The sequence below is a fragment of the Halichoeres trimaculatus genome, unplaced genomic scaffold, assembly GCF_033239565.1.
Source record: "Halichoeres trimaculatus isolate MK-OKI-2021-1 unplaced genomic scaffold, fHalTri1.1 fHalTri1_scaffold_5, whole genome shotgun sequence".
Taxonomy (NCBI): domain Eukaryota; kingdom Metazoa; phylum Chordata; class Actinopteri; order Labriformes; family Labridae; genus Halichoeres; species Halichoeres trimaculatus.
The window spans coordinates 21,830,956-21,855,919 of record NW_027437183.1 but is presented as its reverse complement, the minus strand read 5'-3'; the positions used below and the strand labels follow the sequence as shown (position 1 = coordinate 21,855,919).

The window sequence follows — 24,964 nt, the reverse complement described above, 5'->3', positions numbered from 1 at the left end:
AACTTAAAGAGGAAAGCACTTATTAGGTACATATGCAAGGATGGCATAATGTCTTGTGGATACCTGAACCCCAGTAAAATAAAACTTTATCTAGGGGGATTACTGGCATCCCAGAGTCCAGTTTTTGTCATTAAGTGTGGCTCCACTCATTTATCCAATTAAAGAAAAATAAAACAAAATATTCTTGAAAAGCACATTAATTGTTTAAGCTTTTACCTAAAAAAAACCCCACTAAAATCAAGAACTATGATTGACACTGTCATTTTATCTCTAGGCCTATAATAAAAAGTCAGCAAAATTTTGGTAAAATATCGTCATACTATTACTGGAGTACAGCTGTTACCCTAAAAGACAAGCTCAATGATCAGTTTATCAGTCATTCAACAATAATCAATATCAATCATTATTGATAAGTATTAATAAGAGTGTGTGTTGGAGCACAGGGTTTATCAGGTGGTAGCCCTTTCAGCCAGTAAGCATGCCCATTAAGCTCTGGGACTTTGCTTCCATCTAGTGGTCTCAACTGAGATTGCACCAAATTTTTGAACAAGCCACACAACGACTCTGGTTCAAAAGTATCACTGCGCCTAGAAACTAGTTCTTCAGCTTTTAGCCTGATATATAACCCCAGCAACCCCTTGGATACAATGTCTTTTTTTATTTTGCTTATGTATTGTTTTTAATTTTTATTTTTGTGATGAATGATGGCTAATATTGACACGAAGATCAATTAATGAAATGCTTAAAAGTACAGGCCCATGAACTCTTTTGGTGAAAAGGCCTGCAACTAACATTTTCCCCTCTCATCGTGGACGCACCTGTGCCAAATTTTGACCGTCAAGTGAATAAACTTCACGAGAAACTTTCTTTCAGTCGTGAGTAGACCACTAAAATTATCAAGTCATATTTAGCCTTTTAAAGTTATAACTCACGAGATTTTATCAAAATTAGTTTTAGTTTTAAGACAACAGTATTTTGCTAATTAGTCAGTTTAACTTCGAATGCCAGTTAATTGTCCTGTAACTTGATGGTTTATGAGGCTCAAGATGATTTTACGAATTTCATCCTAAAATTCCACATTTGTCTTTTTGTACATTGTTTGAACAGAAAACATTTTAAGACGGTGTCAAGTATTGGGTGATAGCTAGCTTGAATCACGAGGCTAAATTGTCTGTTAGTCCGTTACCATTGATTAGTCAGCGCCATCTTGTCTGTAAATATGTGCACCTTTAAGGTTTTATTTTTTTTAAGTTATTTGAAAGTATTATTAAGATATCATTTTTGTGAACTGGGATTTTTCTTTGGCTCCTTTTCAGTAAAATTACAGAACGATATACGGAACTTGGAGAGTCTTGTAAAGAGTAATATTGCAGTCTTTGTTCGTTTGGATTGTTGTAATCTCTATTTGGTATTATTTTGGCTCATTGTGTCTAATCTTTTTCCACTTTTAGTTAGAAAGCGGTACAGTTTGAGACTTTAAAAATGACTGGGCGAGCACGAGCAAGATCCAGAGGCAGAGCACGTGGTCAAGAGACCTCTGCACCTGGGGCGGTAAGAACAGGCTTCACCGAGATTCTAATATGCTCAATTTGGCGTGTTTTTAAAGTGACTGTTAATCTACTGTTACTTGTGTGATGTGAAGATGAAATATACAGTTAAGGGTTGTTGCTATTAAACATTACTGACATGAAATAAGGAAAGAAAATCTTGTTAAATATTTTAGACCTTGCGAGTGCAGTTTTTGGTTGACTGGAGGTAATTCTGCTATTTATTTTTAGATTAATCAATGAATTGGACAAGAAACATTCACCCTTTTTCCTCAATTCCCTTTATTCACAAAGTAGTATTTGTCACATTTACAGTGACAACAGTATACAAGTAAAAAAAAAATATGCACTAATAACAGGTTATTTTTCATCTGGCTCTTACATTCAGAGTGCAGTCCATTAAGACGTGCTTGGTTAGGCTGTTACCTGATCAGTAGTCACTCAGGATTTGTTGTTTTTTTCTGTGATGAGAGGAAAAATGAGGAAAGCATGAGTATGCATCATAGCATAGTTAAATGATATCATTTGTTTTAGTGTATAATACGTATTTGCATAAAGGTGGGTAAAACAAAGACTATCTATAGACAAGACATGTTCATTAAAAAAGTAAACATTCAGTGAATCTTCATGTGCAATAGTTGAAAGAGTCCTGAACCTGATCATCGATCTGAGAATAACTTCTTCACTGAAATGGTACTCAAAAGGACTAATGTTTAGATAATACAATACGACTCTGCTTAAATGAAAATGAAAAACTCATCATCCTTCAGGTCTAAATGCATCACTATTTACATATATCCATCTTTTTTTCTCCTTTTGGAGAATAAAAATCAAAAGTTATTATCACAGATTGGGCCAAATGAGTTTTATACTGTAATGTTGAATCAAAGAAAATTAAAGTTAGATTGAATAATACACTGCTATGGCAGTTACAGAATTAGTTAAGCCACTTTCTCTGCCTGTTATTTCTTACATGCAACATTACATGTGAACACCAACTTCCCTTTACTTCCACCATTTACATGCAACCTAAACAGCCCCACAGCTCAGTGAGCAATGCATCGCTAATAAAATGCGTCGTCAGCCCTTTGTTAATAGAGTTTTATTTATTCTGCTGGTTCTACTTTGCAGCCCTACAATTTTTTTACATACTCAGACATCCAACCTCAAGAGAAAGTTTATAAAGCAGAAACCAGACCTTTGAATGATGATAGAATTTTTACATTAAAAACGAACCTGCCTCATTCTTTCTTGTCAGAGGGTTTTTTATTTTGCTGTACTATTAATATAACCATTGATACTTGTTTTTTTCCTTTGCTCTTATTCTTTTTTTTCCCTTCTTTCTCTTTCTTTTATATGTTGTTGAAGTGGGTAGAGAACTGGTAAAAAAAAATTACATTTGTAGAGAAAAAAGTTTTGTTTGTGATCATTGAAAACTTAAAAGTTGTGAAAAAAAACTAACCTGCCTCAGTTGATATAATGTTAAAAGTAAATATTAATTTAACAACTTAAGAGACCAGAGATAACATTTTTATTGTTCTTGTTGCTCAGCTGTGAAGTAAACAGATGACTCCCTGAGTGAACCTCAGATGCTAAACAAAATAAAAATGACAACTTTTGTTGAAATCGACACACCAAATCTTAGTACCTATGACTCCTTTTTTCCTGGAGTAACTCATCTCCAACTTTTCCTTCACCGAAGAGCCAGGCTCCAGATCCCACACCAGTGCCTGCCCCACCTGCCGAGGGAGAGCTGGTCGGTAGGGGGAGGCAGAAGGGTGCCCCAGGACCCTTTTCTGCAGAAGGTACTCTCCAACATGAAGCCAGAAGATTGGTCTAATAATATCCTCTGCTTTATTTATTAATCGGTCAATCATTCTGCATCACCACAAACACAGACCGCACCTGAATATTTACCTTCTCATTCTCAGCGGTTATGCAGATTTCAGCCGGGTTTCATCAGGTGAAGTTGGGAGAAAGAGGCGGACGCCGCCGTGATTTTCATGATGCAGGAATCAACACAAGGCAGTCGATGGAGCATGTCAAGGATTCCAAGACGGGTCTGTTACCTTTTCAAAATGGCTTGCACTACCACACTTGGGAGATATATCTGTAGAATTAGAGATGATGAAAGATTAACCACTAAAGCTCTGTGTCTTCTTTCACAGGAACATCTGGGCGTGGCATACCGTTAACTGCCAACTTCTTTAAGATCCTGTCCCGCCCTCAGTGGGTTCTCTATCAGTACCATGTGGACTTCAACCCAGCAATGGAGGCTCGTCGCGTGAGATCTGCTCTCCTCTTCCAGCACGATGAACTGCTCGGCTCAGCCCGAAGCTTTGATGGAGCTCTGCTTTTTCTGCCTCACAGATTGCACAGCAAGGTACTCTGATCATTTCGATGTAAAACATTGTGTAAAACTGAGAAAATATTCATTATTTTGAAAAATATGTTAAGACAAAGACTCTTGTGCTTTTTGAATTTGTGACTAAGGCTTTGTAAGAAAACTCTTCCTTTCAGGCTACTTACTAATCTCAGATATGTGGTGCTTAATTCAGTAAGATCTGATTTGTGTTTAGGAGACAGTGCTTGTCAGTGAATCGAGGCAGGGAGAGAAGGTACAGGTCACTATCACCTTAACAAACGAACTGCCACCTACATCTCCAGTGTGCATTCAGTTTTACAACCTCATATTCAGAAGGTGAGCTCTCTGTATTACCATCATAGTCATCTACATCTGAACACAGGTACTTACAGAATACTTGTTTTCGTTCTGCTTTACTCCCATAGGATCTTAAGAATTCTCAACATGCAGCAAATCGGACGCAACTACTACAACCCCAACGATCCCCTCAACATCCCACAGCACAGGTTTATTTATTCATCTTACTTTTATTTCTGAAGAGTTCACACAAATAACTCTTTCAGAACAACTCTTTTCTATCATGTACTGAGCATGTGATCCTTAACATTAAGGAGAGTGATGGGGGCACAAGTAGAGATGTTTCAGTAGCTTTGGATTAGAAAGTACTGCCTACAAAGAACTCCAGAACAAACAGTTTAAAAACACTAAACAGAACAACTCTTTTCTATCATGTACTGAGCATGTGATCCTTAACATTAAGGAGAGTGATGGGGGCACAAGTAGAGATGTTTCAGTAGCTTTGGATTAGAAAGTACTGCCTACAAAGAACTCCAGAACAAACAGTTTAAAAACACTAAACCCTTACTGAGAACAGTCTGCTAGGCTAGTCTGACATTGAACTGTTTGCTACCATCCAAATTCTACCATTTATTGTTTCCACATGATGATTTAGTCACCCCACCCCCAGCTTGAGCAGGCAGAAGAAAAAATGCTGTATGAAATGTCATTTTTACTGTCAGAACACACACACACCCCCCACTCCCCCTAAAAAAAAAAAAATCAAAAACTTTACCGTAGGAATACTCAGTCATGTTTCAGGCAGGCTAAAGTTAAACTGCAGAGTTAAGTGTAGCTTGCAGTTTTACAAAACTTAACACTTCAGATACTGGAACAGGTGTTTTCAGTGAAGGAACTTTTTTTTACTTGAATTTACTTTGGAAAAATTGAAAAAAAAGAAAATAAAAATTTGAGAGCTTTAGAGACAAGTATAATTATTCCGCAGAGCTGATTTTTTTTCTGTTCAGTCAGGGAAGAAATAGTCCAATTTGTGATCAAAATAAACGTGCCTGTCTTTTCTGTCCTAGGCTGACTATCTGGCCAGGATACACCACCTCCATCCTGCACTACGAGTCGTCCATCATGCTGTCTACAGATGTGAGCCACAAGGTGCTGCGCAGTGAGACAGTCCTGGACTTCATGATCAACCTGAGGCAGCAGTGTGGAAACCAGCGCTTCCCTGATGCTTGTGCAAAGGAGCTCATTGGACTCATTGTCCTCACCAAGTATGATTGTGTATCTCTCTCTCACATGTGCTGAATGATGAGAAAAAATCTTGTATTCAATAGCAGTGTGTGGAGTTAGTGTTTGTCACCTTAAAAAGCTAAGGTATTTCAAATAATGTAAAAGGCTCTAACATGAATGCATCTTTTGTTGCCTCACATTGTTTTAGGTACAACAACAAGACTTACAGGATTGATGAGATCGCATGGGATCACACCCCCAAAAACACTTTCAAGAGGGGAGGCACAGATATCACCTTCAAGAACTACTATAAGACTGTAAGTGTCGTAGTCTGGTGTTAAAATTACTTGGCGTGTTTAGAGTTTAGAGCCAAACACCGGTGTGGTATTGATCCCATTTTTTGGCCGACTCTGAGTCGGTGCACACTGATGCACCTTAGCTGGAAACATTTGTGCCCACTGCTATTTCACAATCAACACTTTTATCTGTTCCCAGCAATACAACCTGAACATCGCTGATGACAACCAGGTGCTGCTGGTCAGCCATGTGAAGAGGCTGGGTCCTGCTGGAGGGCCGCCTCCTGGCCCAGCCCTGCTCATCCCAGAGCTGTGCTACCTCACAGGTGATCACCTCCATCTCCTGCCTGTCTCTCCATTCACAACCAACATGCCAGCATTCAGAGCATTTTTTTGCAGTGTTTAGTAAATGTGTGAAGGTGTGCTTTTTTTACTGTTACTGAATTGATTGAAGTCAGAATGTGGATCATTTTTGAAAGACATCATTTCCTGGATACAATACTCCTCAGTGAATTTTCTGATGGATCGCTTATAAAACTGACACAAAGGCCTCAGATTGTTTCTTTAAAAGCTGGATATGACCTATATTTCTTATTGTGTTAATTTTAATTGGTCCAGAATCTACCTGTGATGTTTTTTAGTTTTTCAAAATTGAACGATCTTCACATGCTGTTGTAGTGTGACTTCCTGCGAAGGCCGATCTTCAGGTGTTCAGGTTGACAGAGTGTGCTACGTTTAAATTACAATTGGCGCACACATAAAGTGGAGTTGGGCGGGGAGATGTTTTGGACACAGAGCTTTGGCGCGCTGCAGCACACCCCTTGGAAACACGAGCACTCACTTGAACTGGAAAGAATTGGCACTGCACATATTCTGTTCAGGGTAATCCATATCTACTCTTTGTGTTTGCCAGGCCTAACCGACAAGATGAGAGCTGACTTTCACATCATGAAAGACCTGAGCAGTCACACCAGACTGTCTCCAGAGCAGAGGGAGGGACGCCTCAACCGATTTATCACCAACATCCAGAGGTAGGTGTAACCAGCTTGTAACTTAGATTACTTTATAAATAGTTTCCTGTGTGTCAAAAGAGAGGTTGTTAACATCATGGGTGCCAGTAATGAAATGTAAATTTGGAAATTCTCCAAAGTACCTTCTCCTGTCCGTTTGAATACCGCACTTTAAAGCTTTCTTCATGTTTAAAAATATGACGCTGACTGTTGGCTGTTTTCCTGTAAAGTTCTTCACCTCTGAGCAGTTTGTGTAATTATCCTGTTCAAATGCAAACATTTAAAAATGTTTTCCTTTCAGCACCTTGAGGCAGTTTAACCTGACTTTGATTTAAACCCTAAAAATAATTTCTCAGGAACGCTGACGCACAGGCAGAGTTGGATAAGTGGGGACTGAGCTTCGATAAGTCGCTCCTGAAGCTGAGTGGCAGAATCCTCCCAGCGGAGAGGATTTTCCAGGGATCAAAATCGGTATAATGTGCTTGTGGTTGGATACATTTGCTCTTTTGAATTTATTAATTGAGAGATTAACATAATTTCTCTCACCTAGTATGACTACAATCCACAACAAGCTGACTGGTCCAGGGAGATGCGTGGGTTGCCTGTGATCAGCTCTCCTCCACTGAACAACTGGCTCCTGTTTTACACTCGTCGCAACGGCAATGAAGCCCAGTCCCTCCTGCAGACCCTCGGCAAGGTTTCAGGTCCACTTGGTATCCGCATGCAGAGAGCCGTCATGTGAGTTATAGACTCCGTAAAATCTTCTCAACATGCAGGTTTCCTCGCCATCTTGTGTCAGGAGAAAGAAAAAGATTGCATCCTTTAAGGTTGACACTTTTGACATGGATTTCTAGAATTGTTGCAGTTTGTTCAAGATTGTTCTGCATTAGGAAAAGGTGTTTTAGAAATTTTGAAAAAACAATGTATTTGTAACACAAACGATCTAGTTTACTAATGTGTTAAAGTTTTGGGGTTCTCACGACTGTTAAGCAACCTTTCATAAGATTCAGCTGGACCCAGTAGCTTTAGCTCTTCTTATCAGACATCCTAGCTTAACATGGCCACCCCTGATGAAAGTTTAAATCTCCAAAATTAGAATTCAGTTCTGAAACATTGTTGTTACTGTTACATTAAAGCAAACTGGCTGCTTACATTAACTTAAGGTCAAACATTTTATGGCTGGTGAGCTTCTGTTTTTAAGTTGCTGTCTCATTATGAAACAGGGTAGAGTACGAGGACTATCAGGAGTCTCTGCTCAGAGCCCTGCAGCACAACGTTGGACCTGAAACACAGATGGTGAGAGACTGGACAAACAGTAACCAAAGGTTTTTACCATGTGTATCTAAATATGTAGCTCAGTATTATTTATCTAAAATGGCTCTGAAATGAAATGTCCTGTTAACGTGGATGTGCGTGTACCCCGTACCTGTCCGTTCTCTGTATGATATAATCCTGAAGCCCTGTGATGAATCTTTTCCTGCTTTACTAACACATACATGTATCTGTCAGGTGGTGGTGGTCCTTCCCTCCAACAGGAAGGACAAATACGACAGTATCAAGAAGTATCTCTGTGTGGACTGCCCCGTTCCCAGCCAGTGTGTGGTTTCCCGCACACTCAGCAAGCCCCAGGCGCTCATGACTGTGGCTACAAAGATTGCTCTGCAGATGGCATGCAAGATGGGAGGAGAGCTGTGGAGTGTGGAGATCCCCGTAAGTCACGTTCACGCCGATTGATCAGTTTGTTGAAGGAACAGAAAGTCGAGGTGTGTCTCAAGAAAATGAGAACCGACAACTTCTTCGGTAGATTAACTTGTGACACGTTGCAACATGGCACCTTTACGCTAACTTGTCTCACCTCCTTGTGCAGCTCAAGCACCTGATGATCGTGGGCATTGACTGCTACCACGACATTTCTGCAGGGAAACGGTCTATCGGAGCTCTGGTGGCCAGTCTGAACAACGGCATGAGCCGGTGAGTTTGTACAGCAGACTGAAGGCTGTAATGCAGCATTTAACCCTCTTCTGGTCTTAGTTTTTATTCAGAGTCCTGGGTTAAAAGTGTTGTTTATTTGAACAGGTGGTACTCAAAGTGCGTGCTGCAGCACAAAGGCCAGGAAATCATGGACGGGCTGAAGATGGCATTGTCTGGTAAGTTGTTGTGCTGTGCAAAGTTTTCCTCTTCTGTTCCAGCGATAACTCTTTATAACCTGCTGTCACTCTGTGGTTTGTTTTCCAGGTGCACTCAAAGACTATTTGAAGTTCAACAGCTGCCTGCCATCACGCATCATTGTGTACAGAGACGGAGTGGGAGACGGCCAGCTGCATAGCGTGGTCAACTATGAGGTCGCACAGATCCTGGAGTCCATCAAGTCCATGGGACACGACTACTTGTGAGTGACTTGTGTTCAGAGGTTTGGTCTGTAGAAGCTGCTGCACTGAGAATCACATCTCTTCAACACCTCCATGTGCCCTCCCACTGTCAGCGGGAGCCTGTTTTTGCTTCGTCTACATCAGAAGCACTAAATGAACCCAAAGTTCTGATCTGACCCTAGAGGTCAGCAGATCTTAAATCAGCCTCTGTCTGCTCTTTGCAGGCCCAAACTGAGTGTGGTGGTGGTGAAGAAGCGCATCAGCACCAGGTTCTTTGCTCAGCTGAGCGGCAAAGTGGACAACCCTCCTCCAGGAACCGTTGTGGACTCAGAGGTCACCCGCCCAGAGTGGTGCGTATGTTTTTTTCTTTGTTCAGGAGTAAAGCAATTCTTCATCTTCTCCCGTTAATGATTAAAGATATGTCAGAACGTTTAGAGTCTGAGTAATAATCACAGCTTGATGTTTACGCTCATTGTGTGCATCAAGGTCTTTTCCTGCTGTTGGAGGTCTGTTACTGTATGTGATCCACTGCAATCTGGAGTCTCTGTTGCGAGAAGCATTGACTGCTGGGGGATTTAAGGTCCCTCCACATATTGACTGTGCAAACAGAGATTTAGTTTAAAATAGGGCTGCGCGATTATGGTAAAAATAAGAATCCCGATTATTTTAAGTGATATTGAAATCACAATTAATATACACAATTATTAATTTATTCAAAAACTTCAGTACTGATTTAAACACAACCTTAAAAAACCAGCAAGTGGCACATACAGTATTATTGATACACATAAGTCACACACACTCACTGTGGCTGCACATGGAACACAGAAGAGCTATGAAGCACAGGAACTTGCATACATCTACACTGTGTGGCATATTAATTGTTTTTCTTCGATTATATTGTTTTTATGATTGTCAGATGGCAAAATTGAAATCACGATTAAAATCCAATTAATTGTCCAGCCCTAGTTTAAAATCAAGATGGCAAACCTGGATTTCGGGCAGGGAGCATGTAGCATGAACAAGACAGAGAACTTTTTTTTTTTCAGATTTGACAATACTGGCATTATCATTTGATTCTGTGCGGCCACGACGTTAATCATAATCATCGGTATAGGCCCTGAGACAACCAAATGGGTCCATCTCTAATTTTGTCACATTTACCTTTTTTTTAAAAAAAATCTTTTCTGTGCCTCTAACAGTTTCTGTTCTTTTGAGTTTGATGTTTCCAGAGCAGTAAACTTTGATTACTTGGACTCTTTTTCTTCTTCAGTCCTAAAAAGCACTTTGCAGTCCTTTCTGAAAAGTGCAGTATGTTACTTCAGGCCTGCTAATAGAACTTTGTAAAGTATCCTGAGGGATGTGTCGTGGGGATTTTTCTCTTTTAGAAAACATAAAAATTGACTCCTTTTGTTTTCTCTCCAGGTACGACTTCTACATCGTGAGCCAGGCTGTCCGCTCTGGAAGCGTCTCTCCAACCCACTACAACGTGGTGTACGACACCAGTGGACTGAAGCCTGACCACATGCAGCGGCTCACCTACAAGCTGTGCCACATGTACTACAACTGGCAGGTAGGTGGACTTAGTGTTGTATCATCATGTTTAAATAACTATTGAAATCACAAGTTCTGCCAAACATTAATCTTATTTAAGAGTGACCTCCAGAAAGACCTGCCCTGGTGTCTTTCTTTGTGTTTGTGCTTCAGGGGATCATTCGAGTGCCCGCTCCCTGCCAGTACGCCCACAAGATGGCATTCCTGGTGGGGCAGAGCATTCACAGAGAGCCTCACACAAGACTGGAAGAGCTCCTCTTCTATCTGTAAGCACACAAAGGATTGTTCTACTCTGAGCTCTGTACGTACGTTTGTATGTAAGCTGTTTTTTTTAAGTTCACCTTAGTTGAAAGCAAATGTGAAAGTTTGGTTTTCTGGATGCTAAAAAGTTGGTTTATATTTCTAGCCTCAGATCAAGTGTGTATTAAATTACACAGGTTAAGGTTTCTAATAACTGTATAAACTCCAAGAACAAGGTGTGTGCACTGTTCAGAGTGAACCTGAGGATTAACAGGGCAAAGAGGGAGGAGCTGTCCAGAGAGAAATGTAAACGAGCTGTGTGATCTGTGTGGAGTTCAGCTAAGAGATGGGTTGTTAGGAAAGTGTTTTCATGTGCAACGTTAGAAACAAGTCTTTTAGTTTGAGTTTTAAATGAGGAAATTTACTGAAAAAATATTTTTATTTTATATGTAAGGTAGAAGTGAGCCTTGGGTCTCAAGGTCGTTCTGTACTCTTCTGAAGAGTAAATCACTCTGTTTTTAGTTTGTGTGGCTCATGAGGGTCATTAAGACTTTGTTTTTGCTTTGTTGCATATGGTTCGAATAAACGTTTGTGTTGTACATCATGGGTGTCTTGAGTTGAATCACACATGCCACTGTTAGAAAATATCAAATTTATTTAGATCTTTTTTTTTTTTTTTAGAAAAGATTGCACATGCACACCCACACAATTGTTTTTTTTATCCATCAATATAGGCTGATAATTCTTATCATAAAGCTAGCACACAACTGCAGACTCTTAAACAATATGGTCTTCAAGACACCATGGGGAAAGCTTGCACTGTTTGATTATAAAGTTAAATGTACAAAAAAGGCAGTTTGAAAATCAAGTATAAACATTTAAAAACAATTTTACAAATGGACAAAGTACAAAAAGAGCAACAGTCACTCAAAATGAATCGAAGCGATGTCTGAAGACATGGTCCAGAGATAGGAAAAGGGATGTACATGAGGGTTCGCCGCAGGTTTTCATGGCTGTTGGCCGAAGAATCGTACAGAGTATCTCAGAATGTTTTGCATACATTCTTTTTTGGCAGTTTCAGTTCAACTCGTGTGTAGAAAAAATAGGCTAGGTTGAATGTTTTCAGTACATGAGGATGAAATGGAAAAAAAAAAAATAAAGAACGGTGGAAGGAATTAAAAGTGGACTGTTTCATTTCACGCACAAAGACGAACATCTGCACAATCCTTTTGGGCAGCTTTGAAAATACATTGGCTTTCAATTCATCATACATTCACTACTCTACATTAAGGTGTAGATATATATGTATTTCTATATATATTGATATACAGTACTTTGTATCCTGCACCAACATCACTCGGGACACACTGAACAGGCATCACTGACAGATTGGCTGGAATAAACAGATTCAGATCTAATAGATTTGGGGTTAGACGGGTAGAGGTAGCCTTGTGTCTCACTGTTCACGTCTGTGGAAACAGTCAAACCCTTTTCTTCTGGTGAAGCCCGATAGATAGTGTTGCATGTGGTGAATCAAATGCAGTACAATGACAGGAGTTCATTTGCTGATGCTATATTACACAGTAACTGTCTGACCTGCTTATGGAACATCGTTTCCTCAGTAGAGTAGTCATTAACATCAGATGTGCATCAGTGTGGCAGCAAAAACAGTGAAATAAAAATAAAGTCTCTATTTTTTTGCCCTTTTCTTTCTTTTCTCATAGATTAAAAATAGTTTTCTTCTCGGGCTTAACTATAGTTTATGATCACTGGACAGTTATATGTAAGCTCTGGTCATACGCAGATCACAACGGTCACACAGTACCCTGCACGCCACAAGTCAGGATGAACGTCTGCAAACAGATCTTGGATCTATGAAGCAACAACAGAAATGAACAGCAGGCATGAAAACTGCACACTCTACTGGACAAAGTACGAACCATTGTGCGATAATAAGGCAAATACATGGAGGTTTGGATCTACCAGGCATTTCCATTCAGGCTGATTTGACTGCAGAGACCCTGTAGTAGGTAGAGCGTGTGCTTGTTCTGGAGGCGTCTGACATGTCTGAGAGGGAACGCTTGGCGCTCTCATGGTGGTTTAAATAGGGCAGAGGAGTAGGAGTTAATTCTGCTGATTTGTCACAGTATGGAGCACAGTGCTGCTCTGGCGCTCTATCAAAGTACTGCATGCTCCAGGTTCTGAAGCCGTCGTCACGTCTTAAGCACTCTAAAGGGGGTCAGGAGGGAATGTGCTGAAGTAAAGCATGCAAACCTCTCGAACCGGATCAAGTGTGTCTCCTCCTGCGGTAACGAAACAGACTCAAAGGTTAAACTGAGCCCTCAGTGTTAGAAAGACATTCTGATGTTCACAGAGACACTGGTCAGACTCGTTATGTGGTGTGTGTAGCCCCATCTGACAGCAGCATGGACAACGCTGTGAGCCCTGTCTCTGTCCACAGCCGAACTTCATCAGCCAGGAGACCTGGAGGTAAGAATCTCATCTGCCGACTCCGTGAGATCTGGAGACCCTTAAATAAAGTGTGCGATTAAAAATATGTTGTGGATACTGTTAACAAAATATAAAAGTTCTAGTTTACAACAGATGTACAAGAATAAAGCATTTGCTGAGCTCACAAATGCCACCTGTTCACCGCGTAATATTTCTTTTTTTTTGGACCACACTCTCCGTGTTATTTTACAGCGCCCAGTCATTGCATGAGTGTCTTCCTTTTGGAGAGCAGTCCCTTTCTCTGTTTGGAGGAGAACATGTCCAGTGGAGCCCTGATGGGGCTGCCGGGCCCCATGGTGGCAGGGCCGGAGCCATGGATGTGTGGACGCACTGTGGGAGAGGCCGCTCTTCTGGGCGGAGCCGATTTTTCCAGTGGAACCTAATGGGAGACCCGTAAGGGACAGTTGAGGGTGTTAAAAAGCCAACCGTCTGTGTCACAGCTCAGCCACTACTCCTCTCCTCTTTTTGTCCTTTCTGTCTCAGCAGGGCCACCATAGCTTTGACGTTTACCCCCTTGGATGTTGTCCTGTGTATAGAAACACACCCGCCCTCCCTTAGCCCCCCTGCTGTTGATTTTTTTCCTTTTTTTTTTTTTTAATGAAGCTGCAATGAATAAGCTACATCAGCACAGAGTTTAAAGCATGACAGTGACTAACTTCCACATCAATGTGAGGTGATGACAGTTCTCAACAAAAGCGGGGCAGTTTCTCTCACATAGACAGATACATTTGCAGTTTGGGACACATCGGGACAAATTGATATCACAACCACATTTCTGGCTCTTGGATATACTGGATATGGATTTGTACTGGTACCACTGGGTTACAGAGAAACTACCGGTCACTATTCCTTTTCTGTAATCATGAGCTAAAAGGCTTCTGTTGCACTTGGGGAGAATAGATGGAGAGAGGTTCATCTTATAGAAGTTGTATTTAGAGATTTATCAGGAAAACATGTTTTTAAATCTTGATCATTCTGCTGTTAATGTGACACCAAACTGAGATTAAAGCGAGACGTAACTTCTGGAGCGTGGATAACATTTTTTTTTTTTTTTAATTGACAACAAATCAAATCTGATCGTAGTCCAAACCACACACTGTATAAAAGACCTGGAGACAGTCCTTGGTTTCAAATGGGAAGCCAACCTGCAATTATATCTAAAGGCCAGCAGGGGGCACTTTCAGTGTTTGCAAAAAGAAGTCAGTGGTGGGAACTTGGGACTTTTCCTCTCCACTGACTTCTTACCTTTGTAAATATTCTCTTGCAGAGTTCATGAGCATGTTTGATGTTCAGTGATTTTGTTCATAGTTAAAGAGAAATTCAGGATAAAGCAGAGTGTTTTCATGTGTTGACCTGTGACTTACAGGTCTCTATCGTAGTAATGTTTCACCCATCTTCAAAGAGTGGTAGAACTGGTATTAAAGTATAATCCAAGATATGTGAGGCCTTTGAACAGTAAATTGGCTTCTTTTATACAGTCTGTGATTCTCTTGCATTTTGACCAGCAGCACCTGTGAACACCAAACTTTGGCTAAATGTAGCAGCATCGGTTTCAAGGTTGTTTACTTCTCCATTCATTTTCTTTACTTCTCATCCTGTTCAGGGTTGCTGGTGGCTGGGGCCTATCCCAGCTGTCTTAGGGTGAGAGGTGAGGTTGGTTGCCGGTCAGTCGTAGTGCTGAGACATAGGGACAGACAACCTTCCACGCACACACTCACACCTGTGGACAATTTGTGACCAATTAACCTGATGAGCATGTTTTTGGACTGTGGGAGGAAGCTGGAGTACCCACATGCATGAGGAGAATGTACAAACTCTGCATAGAAAGACCCACTAGACAAATGGGGACTTGAACTCGTGACTTTCTGTGAGGCAGCGACGCTAACTGTTGCTGCACCGTGCAGCCCTCTTTATTATTTGTACTGCTTATGTTGCCGTTTTGGATCATCCCATAACCGTCAGCTCAACAAAAGTTACAGTCTCGTTTTGAAGCTACAAGTTGGTGAAGTGATCAGCCGAGTAGTAGTTGATTTGATCATCAGTGAGTTTGAAGTATAATAACTGTAAAAAAAAAATTGAAAAAAAAAGAAAAAATAGTCTCAAATTTCCTCTGAGCAAGAAACACAAACTTACAATCAAGCCACGAAAATGAAAAAATCTCAAAAAACTTTCATTCAAATCTTTTTTTTTCTTTTGGTTTTTGCATAGAGTATCTTTGTCTTCTGGTTTTCTTTCCAGAATGCCAAACTGCACCATCGGTAGTGGAAATCTCACTACCATTCATGTTAGCAGAGCTTTTCGAGGGTAATCAAACATCTATGGCCTTTTAGCTTACCATGAATTACAGCAGGAGGCTTATTGCAGGAGACGGACATTGTCATGTACAACACTCAGAGAAACAACTGAAGATACCATACTTCTTGTCTAATGCATTGGCTGGGGTTACTATCTCCAACAACAAACATCATCCAGAGTTTTGGTGAGACAGAGAGAAATCTATCTAAAGACAGAGCAGCACTGAAGGAATGTCATATTAGAGTTCACATGTTGCATACCAGAAACTAAGGGGACCCATGTCATCTGCATTAGACGAGGGGAGCGTAATCGTGGTATCCTCAGTTGCTCACTTACGTGACGGAAACAGAGCCTTTAAGGTGTGAAATGAACACTCTTCTTCTGTTTTGCCAAGCGGGTGAGGAAAAGAAATAAAAAAATATATATGGTGATGGCATTTCAGTAGTTGTCACTATGACAATGGCAAATTAGAAGACAAGGAAAGAAACATCTGATGACATCTATTAATCAATCAACAATTGCATTATTTCTTCAACATAAAAATAACATATCACATATTTACATTTCATAAATATTCACTTCTGAAATTATTCTCTGATGGCAACATAGGTTAAGTGACCTTTGCGTGCTACTTTACAAGAAAGCAATTTACAAAACAAGGCGTTCAGGAGCAGATACAAAAGTTGAACTACACTAGACTTATCTTTATATAAAATCTCCAAGAAGTCATGCATCTGGACTATAGAACATGCTGAGCTACAGACTACATAGTTCATCTTTTAGTACAACAAAACTGACTAAATAAAATCGACTCTATTAGAAATGATTCAAGATCAAACACAGAATATATTCATAAAGCATCTGTTAGAATGCTCAATATGCATGTGCAAAAAGTGTTAACAGCTGTTTTCAAGACATGACAGAACAAGTATAAAGTCTCTTTCTCTTTTACTCTCATTGAGAATGCTTTATGAATACAATATACCCATTTATTATACAATGCACAACTTCCCCCCTTTCACAGCAGTAAACATGAAAAATAAAAGTTCCTCTGTCAAGTATAAGTCTTAAAGATTTATTTTTTCATAGATCTTAGACATCTATTTATTTACAGTGTCAGAAATCCCATTGTACTTCAATGAGACATGCACACCCACCCACGCACAAACACACACACACACACACCCACACACACACAAAAAGACACCAAACTAAAGGAGATAGAGGGAACTGAAAGAGTAAATGGATGACAGAGGGCTAGTACTGCGAAGGAGCATGTACCCTTTTGGTCTTTATCCGTGCTGGAGTGTCCTGGGGGTATCGAGATGGTGAGTCCGTGAGAAAAACCTCTACATCATCAGGCACTTCTTCTAGAAAGTTGGAAGGAACAAGTCCCTTGTGTCCATTGAGTTCGCCCTGAGGAGAACACAAACGCAGTGTGAGAGATTACCTGCTGTATTTCACTCCTTACTCACACCCTGAATTCAGATATCTCTCACTCTGCTTTAGGAAGTCTCTCGGGCATTTCAAATAAATGCTGCAGTGACGCTTCAAAGTCGGAGGGGCTTCTGCTTTCTGGATTTTTTACAGCCTGTGTTCCCACATCCCTAGTCTTTCTTACAAAACATGTCACATTTTGCCTTTTACAGTATCAGAGATCATCAGCGGTAACTCATCCACTTCACACTCATCCACACGCCGCTGACTGCATCGACTGGAACAATTCAGAGTTCAGTGATGTGGGACAGCAGGGGCTAAAATCAAACACCCAACCTTCCGATTGAGAGGCGACCCACTTGACCACTGAGTCACAGCAGAGGTGTGTTTCAAGAGTATAAAAACTCAGGACACACAACAACCTCTTCATCCCATGGCTGCCTTTTTTAAATCATTCAACTTTATGTGTTATCTGTAGCTTAGGCAGCACAAGGGGCCGGACTACAAAACCCATAAACCTCTGTTCAGTATTTATGGACATGAGGAAACTTAGAAAGACAGCCAACTGACTGATTACTGGAAAGAAATAACATCGCTAATGTTAGCTAAAGTTAGCCTAATGCTCCTAGCTTATTGTTTATCATGTCGATTTGTTTGTTGGGAGTTCATCTGCCTGTTTTGTTCTAGTTTTTGTACCTCGTTGTTTGATCATCATTGTTAACTGTTGTCCAAAGGGCTCTAGTTAACCTAGCGTTAGCTTCTGGAGCCTAGCTTCATGAACTGATCTGAAATAGCTGAGGTAAAAAAGGCTTGTTCGATCAGTGCCGATTTTCTTAATTTTGGGGGATCGCTGATTGGTCCATCCTTACATATGAAACTGATCTTATATACCTCCAGGAAGGTGTGACAGCCAGCCATTGTTGCTTTTTGCTCTGAGACCTATAACTCAGACACTTTATTGGTTGTTGAAGTTAAAACATAAATATTTTATTGTTTCTCAGGTATTGTTCAATGATATTCAACAAAATAAGACTGGATCATTGAAGGTATATACTGTCACTTATAAAAAATACAAAATAAAAAAATGGTATCGGTCTAAATCAGTATCAGCAGGTCAGGCGTTTTAAAGATTGGTGATTTGTGCACCCCTATTTGAGACTGAAACTTTTCATCAACCCTCTCATCAATAATATGATTAATACATCCCTCAAATGTGTACTTTAGACTTTTTTAGTGACTTCTACATGATATGTGATCTTTCTGTCTCTGAAAATCATTAATGGCCTACTGCGAGGTGTCTGCCATAGCGCCTGTCACTGAATGTTCATTGTTTGAGTGAGTGGAGGGGGCGTGGCTTAGCCATAGGTCAGTTGACCAGGTTTCAAGTGTTGACAATACCTTCTTGACCAGATAAGTGAAAACAAAAGGCAGTCACATTATCTTTCACTTTAGTGAGTAAATTGGAAACAGGTTTGCCACAAACTCAGGTCACAGAGAATACAACCTCTCCTGTTCTCAGATAAAAGGCTCAAAAGTCACAGAGCTGCAAGATGCAGGGATTAACTTGGAGGAAGGAAGAGGAAAGTCCTGTCCCCCTAATGTGCTCTCTGAAGTTAACAGGTTGTTAAATAGATGTACATGAAGGTCCAAGGTTGCTGCCTTCCTTTGCTGTATGAAAAAAAAAATCATATCTTTAAACTCAGTGGGCTTAAAAGTGTAACCTCAGAGAGCCTCCAGCCCTTATATCTAATCCCCTGAGAGGACGCTGTCTCAAACCACCGGCTCAGTCTGCACACTCCCTTTGGAGGACACAGAGTTCAGAGTCTGCGACCAGCACAGTTGGTGCATCAGGCAGACATAACAGTCAAACAGACTTCATCACTGACAAAGACAGACCTTCATTCAGCAGCTCCTGAAGTAACATCCACTAAAGAGCTGAAACAGGAGTACTTTCCTCTAACGTCTGCTATTTAAGGACCTGCAGGCTTTTAATGAATGATGCCCCACAACTTTGAATCACCACAACAACGCTCACAGCAGAGCCTCAGACGATTGATGCGACCTTACAACAGAAAGAAGCTGCGTGTTTTTGCTATGGCTGGAGCAGCTCAGACAGCAGAGAAATTTCTTTCCTCTGCATTTCTTAAAAACTAACCAAGAAGTTGAGAGCTTGACTGTCCAACAAAACTAGCCACATCTGGAACAGGTTCAGAGCGTGACAGAGCCACAAAATCTTCTTTATCTTCACAATAAAGACAAAAAGTGTACAGAAATCTAAACATAGCAAAAATCTAGTGAATAATTATTAAAACAAAAAGTTGTTTGTGCTCATATAATTGTAAATGTGATGTCTAAGTTTTCTATTTCTAAAACGTTTTGACATACTTAAAAAATGAAAAAATTGTTGTCATAATTTTTGATTAAGCTGCAAATTTTTTCAAAAATTTTAAAATGTAAAAAAAATTGCATTTTTTTTCCCCAAAATTATATATAAAAAATGTGCAAAACTTTGCTAATTTTTTCCAATTACAAAATATGCGAAAATGTCATAAATGTACAAAAAAAAATAACAAATGTTATTTCAAAAGTAAGATATTCCTTTTTTATTTTTAATAATTTGCAAAAAATTGCTGAAATTCCAAAAATGTTGAAACTTGCAAAATTTTTAAATTTGCAATTTCTTAAAAAACTGATTTTTTTCAAAATATGACAGAGGTCAACAAAAAAGAAGTTCAAAATTTTAACAAAACTGTAAACTCTATTACAAGAGATGATGCATATTTAGTTCAACAAAAGGGTTAGGCCAAGATTATATTTAGCATCAATACTCTCTGTAAGAAGAAAAACAATTCTTTATTTTAATTACATTTTTTAAAGCTACAAGGAGCCACTGCAAAGGAGTCAAAGAGCCACATGAGGCTCCAGAGCCGCAGGTTGCAGACCTGTGGTTTAGAGGAAGTGTAAAACCTGTGATCCACAAAAGTTTCTGGAAGAGAGGGAAACTCCATCTCCAGTCTCTGAGCTCTGGTCACACAATGAGGAAGAATATGTCTTTGGTTGACTCAGTGCCACGGGCAAACTGTTCCTGTAACAGTGCAACGTCCAGTCTGATGTCTGGCACATCTTTCTCAACAAGGGAAGCTTTCAGGCCAAAGTGTGTCTGGCTGGTGCTTACTCACCAGCAGAGAACTGGTCCAACAGTTTGATGAAATCACACTCACATGGGGTGTGTGAGTGAAGTTTTTCCCACATTTTCACAAGTAATATTGTTTGTTTTTATGTTGAGCTTGTTTGACTTGCAATCAAGCAACAACCGAGTGAGCTGTTTTTGACGCACTCCCTAAAGAGTCCAATGCCCAATCCAAAGTTATGGTAGCCTTGTTTCTTCAATGTATTAATCCACAGGAAACACGTATATATAGACAACTAACTTCATTTGTGTGTTCGAAATGTGATGTATAGCGGTAAAAACTGTGTACTCTTCCCATTGCCGAAATCACTACTTTACCTGTGCCCTTCTAGTAGTATTACTACCAGTTTACCTAAAGTGCCCCTTATGGTTATTTTGTACATGACCAAGAGACAAAAACAAAAACAACCTAAGTAAAATAGCACATACAATTGTTTGGCTAACACCATCCCTCAGTGGAAAAAATGACATTTTCTTTCAACTCCAGAACGAGAAGGGGGATAAATATTGAGAAAAGTGGGACTGCTTTAACCACATGGACTCTTAGCCATGAAATTAGTTCTCCATGTGAAATTCTGTTAAAAAAAAAAGATTTTATGTACTTGTACCCTCCTTCTTTGGTTTGTTGTTGGTCTTTTCTTTGTTTTTCAGACCTCACTTGTATGGTTGTTGTTTTTTGTTTCTTTGTTGTTGTTTATTGAATTAATATAATGAATAAAACTGGGAAAAAAAGAACTTGTTTGACTCAACAGAACTGTGAAAACATCCTAAAAGATTTTCTGTAATAACAGTCAGGATACCTGAAAGTCAAAATGTCCAATACTTACATAGTAAAATCCGTCTTCATCAATTTCACCGAACACCGTGATGACATCACCAGCACAGAAAGTCAGCTCAGCCTGTCAAAGAGAAGAAGCCTTTAGACTGATTAATCTTCTTCTTTACTGTAACTAAAGTGAGCTGAATACTTTACAACACATCCATTTGAACCACTGGGGTTTAATGAGTTTGAAATGCTGTGCTTCCTTCTCCAAATCAATATGATGCATCATCAACACGAGTGTCAATTCAGTCTGTACGGGAGGACTGTTGCAACTGTAAATGCATCAGATGTTGGATCTTTGAAGCCAGGATTGCAACACACGCGGCACATTTGCCCAAAGGGACTCGCCGAACCACACAAAACCAGACATAGTGTTATGTACAGTATGTAGGAGACAGGTCGACACAAAAGACCAAACCGAGGAGGGGAGATGCTGGCTCGGGCAATGCATGAGGGGCTGAGTCACGACCACCAGGGACAGAGGGCCGAGGCCCATCATCCAGGCCCACCTCCTCGTTTGCAGTCCAACAAACGGGGGAGGAAACACACACAGAGCAGACAGTAGTGGAACCCTCTCACCCTCACTCACCTCCTCATTCAGTCTGTTGCCCTCATACTGTGTCGGTGGCAATGCCAATGGAAAGGTGAGAGTAAGTAAACGGGTGGAGGGCAACAAAAAAAAAAAAAAAACAGCACGGGAAAGTAATTCAATCCTCTAGCTTGCACAGTGCTAACTCTAACGGCTCACTCAGCCTCACTTCTGAACAGATTTCCCTGAATCTAAACTCAAAGAATCATTAAACAGCATCTTAGTGCATGTTAGATAAACTTATATCTAGGAATAATTATGACGCTAAGGAGATATGAGCTTAGATTGACAATTGCTGGGCTCCAGAGAAACAGCCTGTCAGTCTGTAAGGAAGTTAACAGAGTTAAGAAAAACTGTACCATCACCACTAATGTTTACTATTTATCACATTATACCTCATTCAACCTGTACAAAAACTGATGTTACAAGAGGGCCTCAGTATGGACTGTTGGTCTTTGCCATCATGCCTCTAAAACATTTCCATTAAAACCTGAAACAAAGGCCTGCATGACATGACGACATGTGAACAGTACAATAATGATAATCAAAACTACAATGATCTCTTGTGTAATGAATGAACATCAAAGAGTAAGAATTAACCACAATTATGATGATTTCTAGATGAATGTCCTGTCTCCTGAATCTGAAACTTTGTCAAAAAGCAGACGCACTTTGCTTTAGCACAAAGATCTCCATCAGTCAGGGTTTCCTCACTCCTCTGTCTCTCTGTCTCTCAGGCGCTACGCCAGTTAAACCTAGTGGCCACTTATTTCATCCAGGGCTGGCCAGTACACAGCAAGGGCCTTATCTGATTGGATCACATGTGTGAATGGATGTTATTCAGAGCTCTTTGTGACAGGTCATATGTTGCTAGATGGTTTGTAGTATTGCAAAGCCAATTTTTTGTGGGGTTTTAAGTGTGGGTGTCAATGCTGTGAAGACATTGAAATGCCATGAGTTATTCAGCCCTGTCAGAGCTAGAGATGTGACAACAACCTATTATATAATTCTAAAAAAAGTAATAAAACCTAACATGAAATAAGTGGTCAATGTGTAACAAGTTGTTGAAACCAAAGCATATTTGGTTGCCCAAAATATGGCATTTACATTTACATTGCTGCAACTTTCTTGCCTTTGATTGACTAAGGTGATGTTTTATTCACGCATGCATCATCAAATTGCCTTTACTCTCTAGACGCTGTATCTCATAAAGCATTGAGGCTTATTACAAGTCTTATGGTACGGCCACACTGAGAGCGAATTTGTGTTAAGATTACATACAAAGTCAATGCAAAGACGGGTTTAGAAGCCGATTTGCCTTTTTGAATCATTTTAAAAGTACATTGAATGTGTTAGATGATGTTGCAGGTTGTAGGTTTCAGGTTGTACATGCTTTGTTGGCTGATTTTTCTGATGTTACAGATGTGATCTGTTTTTGTCATTGTTTTGTGTTGTTCATCACTATTACTTGCTGCTGTCTTGGTCAGAACACTCTTGCAAAAGAGATTTTTAATCTCAATGAGGCTTTCCTGGTTGAATAAAGTTTAAATGAAAAATAAACAACTTTGACATTTTTGGTAACCTAAAGTCTTCTCTAACCTGTGGTGAGTTTACCTCTTACTTTTGTTCTATTTAAGCTCATTCACTTAACTTGAACTGCTTCAATTTCAATAACACTTAAAGAAAGGGGCTGTTCACAAAGTTTAAACCATTATTTTGTATATCCATGTACAGTCAGTGGTGTTTATGTATGATTGCTATGCCCAAGTCATTCAAATTCTTCTGTTGTCTAAAAGTGAAGAAAGTAAAAAGATGACACACAAAACATATATAATGAGGGATGGGACATTTGGGTATAATATTACTCTCTACATTGAAGCAAAAAGCCCTTCAATCCATGATTTATTGACTCACTCTATGATAAAATTATTTTACTGTCTGGAGAAAAAAATGTCCTGCATCATAAAGTTATAACTGACCCAATATGTTAATTTTAAAGTAACTTGTTCCATTTTAGGCAAAAAGTCTTCATGTTTTGGTTTCAGGACCTTTTTTCACATTATCAACCAGTTTTCACATTTTATGTTATATAATTTTTTTAATCACAAATTTGGTCGGTGTTACACATTCAGCTCTCACAAGTCCTCTAAACGGATGTTTCTACTAATGAGTTTTTGTACAAATTAAACACACAAGATATATTGAGTTAAATAGAAAGCTTTAGAGGCTCTGATGGTCTGATTTCTTTTCTTTCTATGAGATAAAAACAAAACAAAACAAAAGAAACAACTCCTTCAATCTTCACTGACACTCAGCAACAGAATGAAAAATGCTTAAACTGCTCCTCTTGATCATTTGTTCACTAAATTTAACTCAACTTGACAGCTTCATGACTTTGCACTTTTAAACATGTCACACTTTGACAGCTTGTATGTTATCTGTTTACATGATGATGGTGACAGAGACCATACAGACAGAGTCAGAAGCTGGACCCAGAAGAGGACGGTACCTCTACATCAACGTTAGGGGAGCTCTCTCGAGGGTCGTAGTCGTACAGGGCCACCATACTCCGTGTTGACATCGGATACTGACGACCACTCCGCCTGTTCCTCTCTGTGAGGAGTCACAGTCAGAAAGAAATCTGATCAGTGGAAAAGATTGATTTTAAACAAAGTTTGGTTCAAAGATCTGTGAGGATGATGAAAGATGAAGCTATAGTAGAGAGCAAGAAAAGCACATCACTAGACACAGACCTCTCTTTGACTTTCTGGACCTGCGATTTATCGAGCGGCCATCTTTGAAACGGTCACAGTTCACTTGATGGGGAAGCAGAGAAACACAGGAGAGCAGAGGGAAGGAGGACACTCAGTTCAGTAGAGCGGTAACTTTACCAGAAGGATACAAGAGAAGGAAGTGAGAAAAGAAAACAAATAAATTGGGAGTTAAAAAAAGAAGTCTCACCTAACTTCTCCACAGGAGTGTTGAGGGGCAGGAAACCCTGTTTGAGGAGCTGGTCCATCATGTCGTCATCCTCCGTCTGGATCTCTGAGACCATGTTACAGGGGATCAGACCCACACGGTCTCGGATCTCTGCCCTGTAGAAGCCGTCTGTGTCTTTATTACCAAACACCTGAAAACACAGAGCATCAGTGGTGACCGTTATTTACATGATATGTAAAATGGTTTTGAGGGAGTGTTGTAAACACTGAATGGTGTC

At 39.9% G+C, this 24,964-nt stretch overlaps 2 protein-coding genes across 14 annotated transcripts in view; one reads left to right on the top strand and one right to left on the bottom strand.

Annotated features, from left to right (window-relative positions):
* Positions 1 to 634: 634 nt before the first annotated feature.
* Positions 635 to 11,351, top strand: piwil1 (piwi-like RNA-mediated gene silencing 1). 2 transcript variants are annotated; one of them, XM_074670269.1, is made up of 21 exons: positions 635 to 875; positions 1,452 to 1,551; positions 3,250 to 3,352; positions 3,479 to 3,607; positions 3,716 to 3,930; positions 4,127 to 4,248; positions 4,338 to 4,418; positions 5,277 to 5,474; positions 5,642 to 5,750; positions 5,929 to 6,055; positions 6,643 to 6,760; positions 7,096 to 7,210; positions 7,290 to 7,477; positions 7,963 to 8,035; positions 8,249 to 8,449; positions 8,607 to 8,710; positions 8,816 to 8,886; positions 8,975 to 9,128; positions 9,333 to 9,458; positions 10,534 to 10,681; positions 10,816 to 11,351. In XM_074670269.1, exons 2-21 carry the CDS (start codon positions 1,483 to 1,485, stop codon positions 10,930 to 10,932), a joined length of 2,568 nt encoding a protein of 855 aa, XP_074526370.1. In that variant the 5' UTR covers positions 635 to 875; positions 1,452 to 1,482; the 3' UTR covers positions 10,933 to 11,351. The 2 variants fall into 2 exon arrangements, with proteins under 2 accessions (XP_074526370.1, XP_074526371.1); XM_074670270.1 differs by lacking the exon at positions 635 to 875 and adding an exon at positions 1,005 to 1,361.
* Positions 11,352 to 11,539: 188 nt separating this feature from the next.
* rimbp2b (RIMS binding protein 2b) overlaps positions 11,540 to 24,964 on the bottom strand; it is a 99,074-nt gene continuing 85,649 nt past the window's right edge. For 7 of the 12 annotated variants that reach the window (XM_074670263.1, XM_074670258.1, XM_074670268.1 and 4 more), the window contains 6 exons: positions 24,709 to 24,877; positions 24,501 to 24,563; positions 24,257 to 24,360; positions 21,163 to 21,234; positions 16,990 to 17,124; positions 11,540 to 13,792 (listed from right to left, as the gene is read on the bottom strand). In XM_074670263.1, the coding sequence (XP_074526364.1) occupies positions 13,613 to 13,792; positions 16,990 to 17,124; positions 21,163 to 21,234; positions 24,257 to 24,360; positions 24,501 to 24,563; positions 24,709 to 24,877 (723 nt within the window). In that variant the 3' untranslated portion in view covers positions 11,540 to 13,612. Of the gene's footprint in view, positions 16,090 to 16,989; positions 17,125 to 21,162; positions 21,235 to 21,285; positions 21,775 to 24,256; positions 24,361 to 24,500; positions 24,564 to 24,708; positions 24,878 to 24,964 lie in introns of those variants that run through there. The other 5 variants (XM_074670262.1, XR_012598270.1, XM_074670261.1 and 2 more) reach the window with 5 other exon arrangements.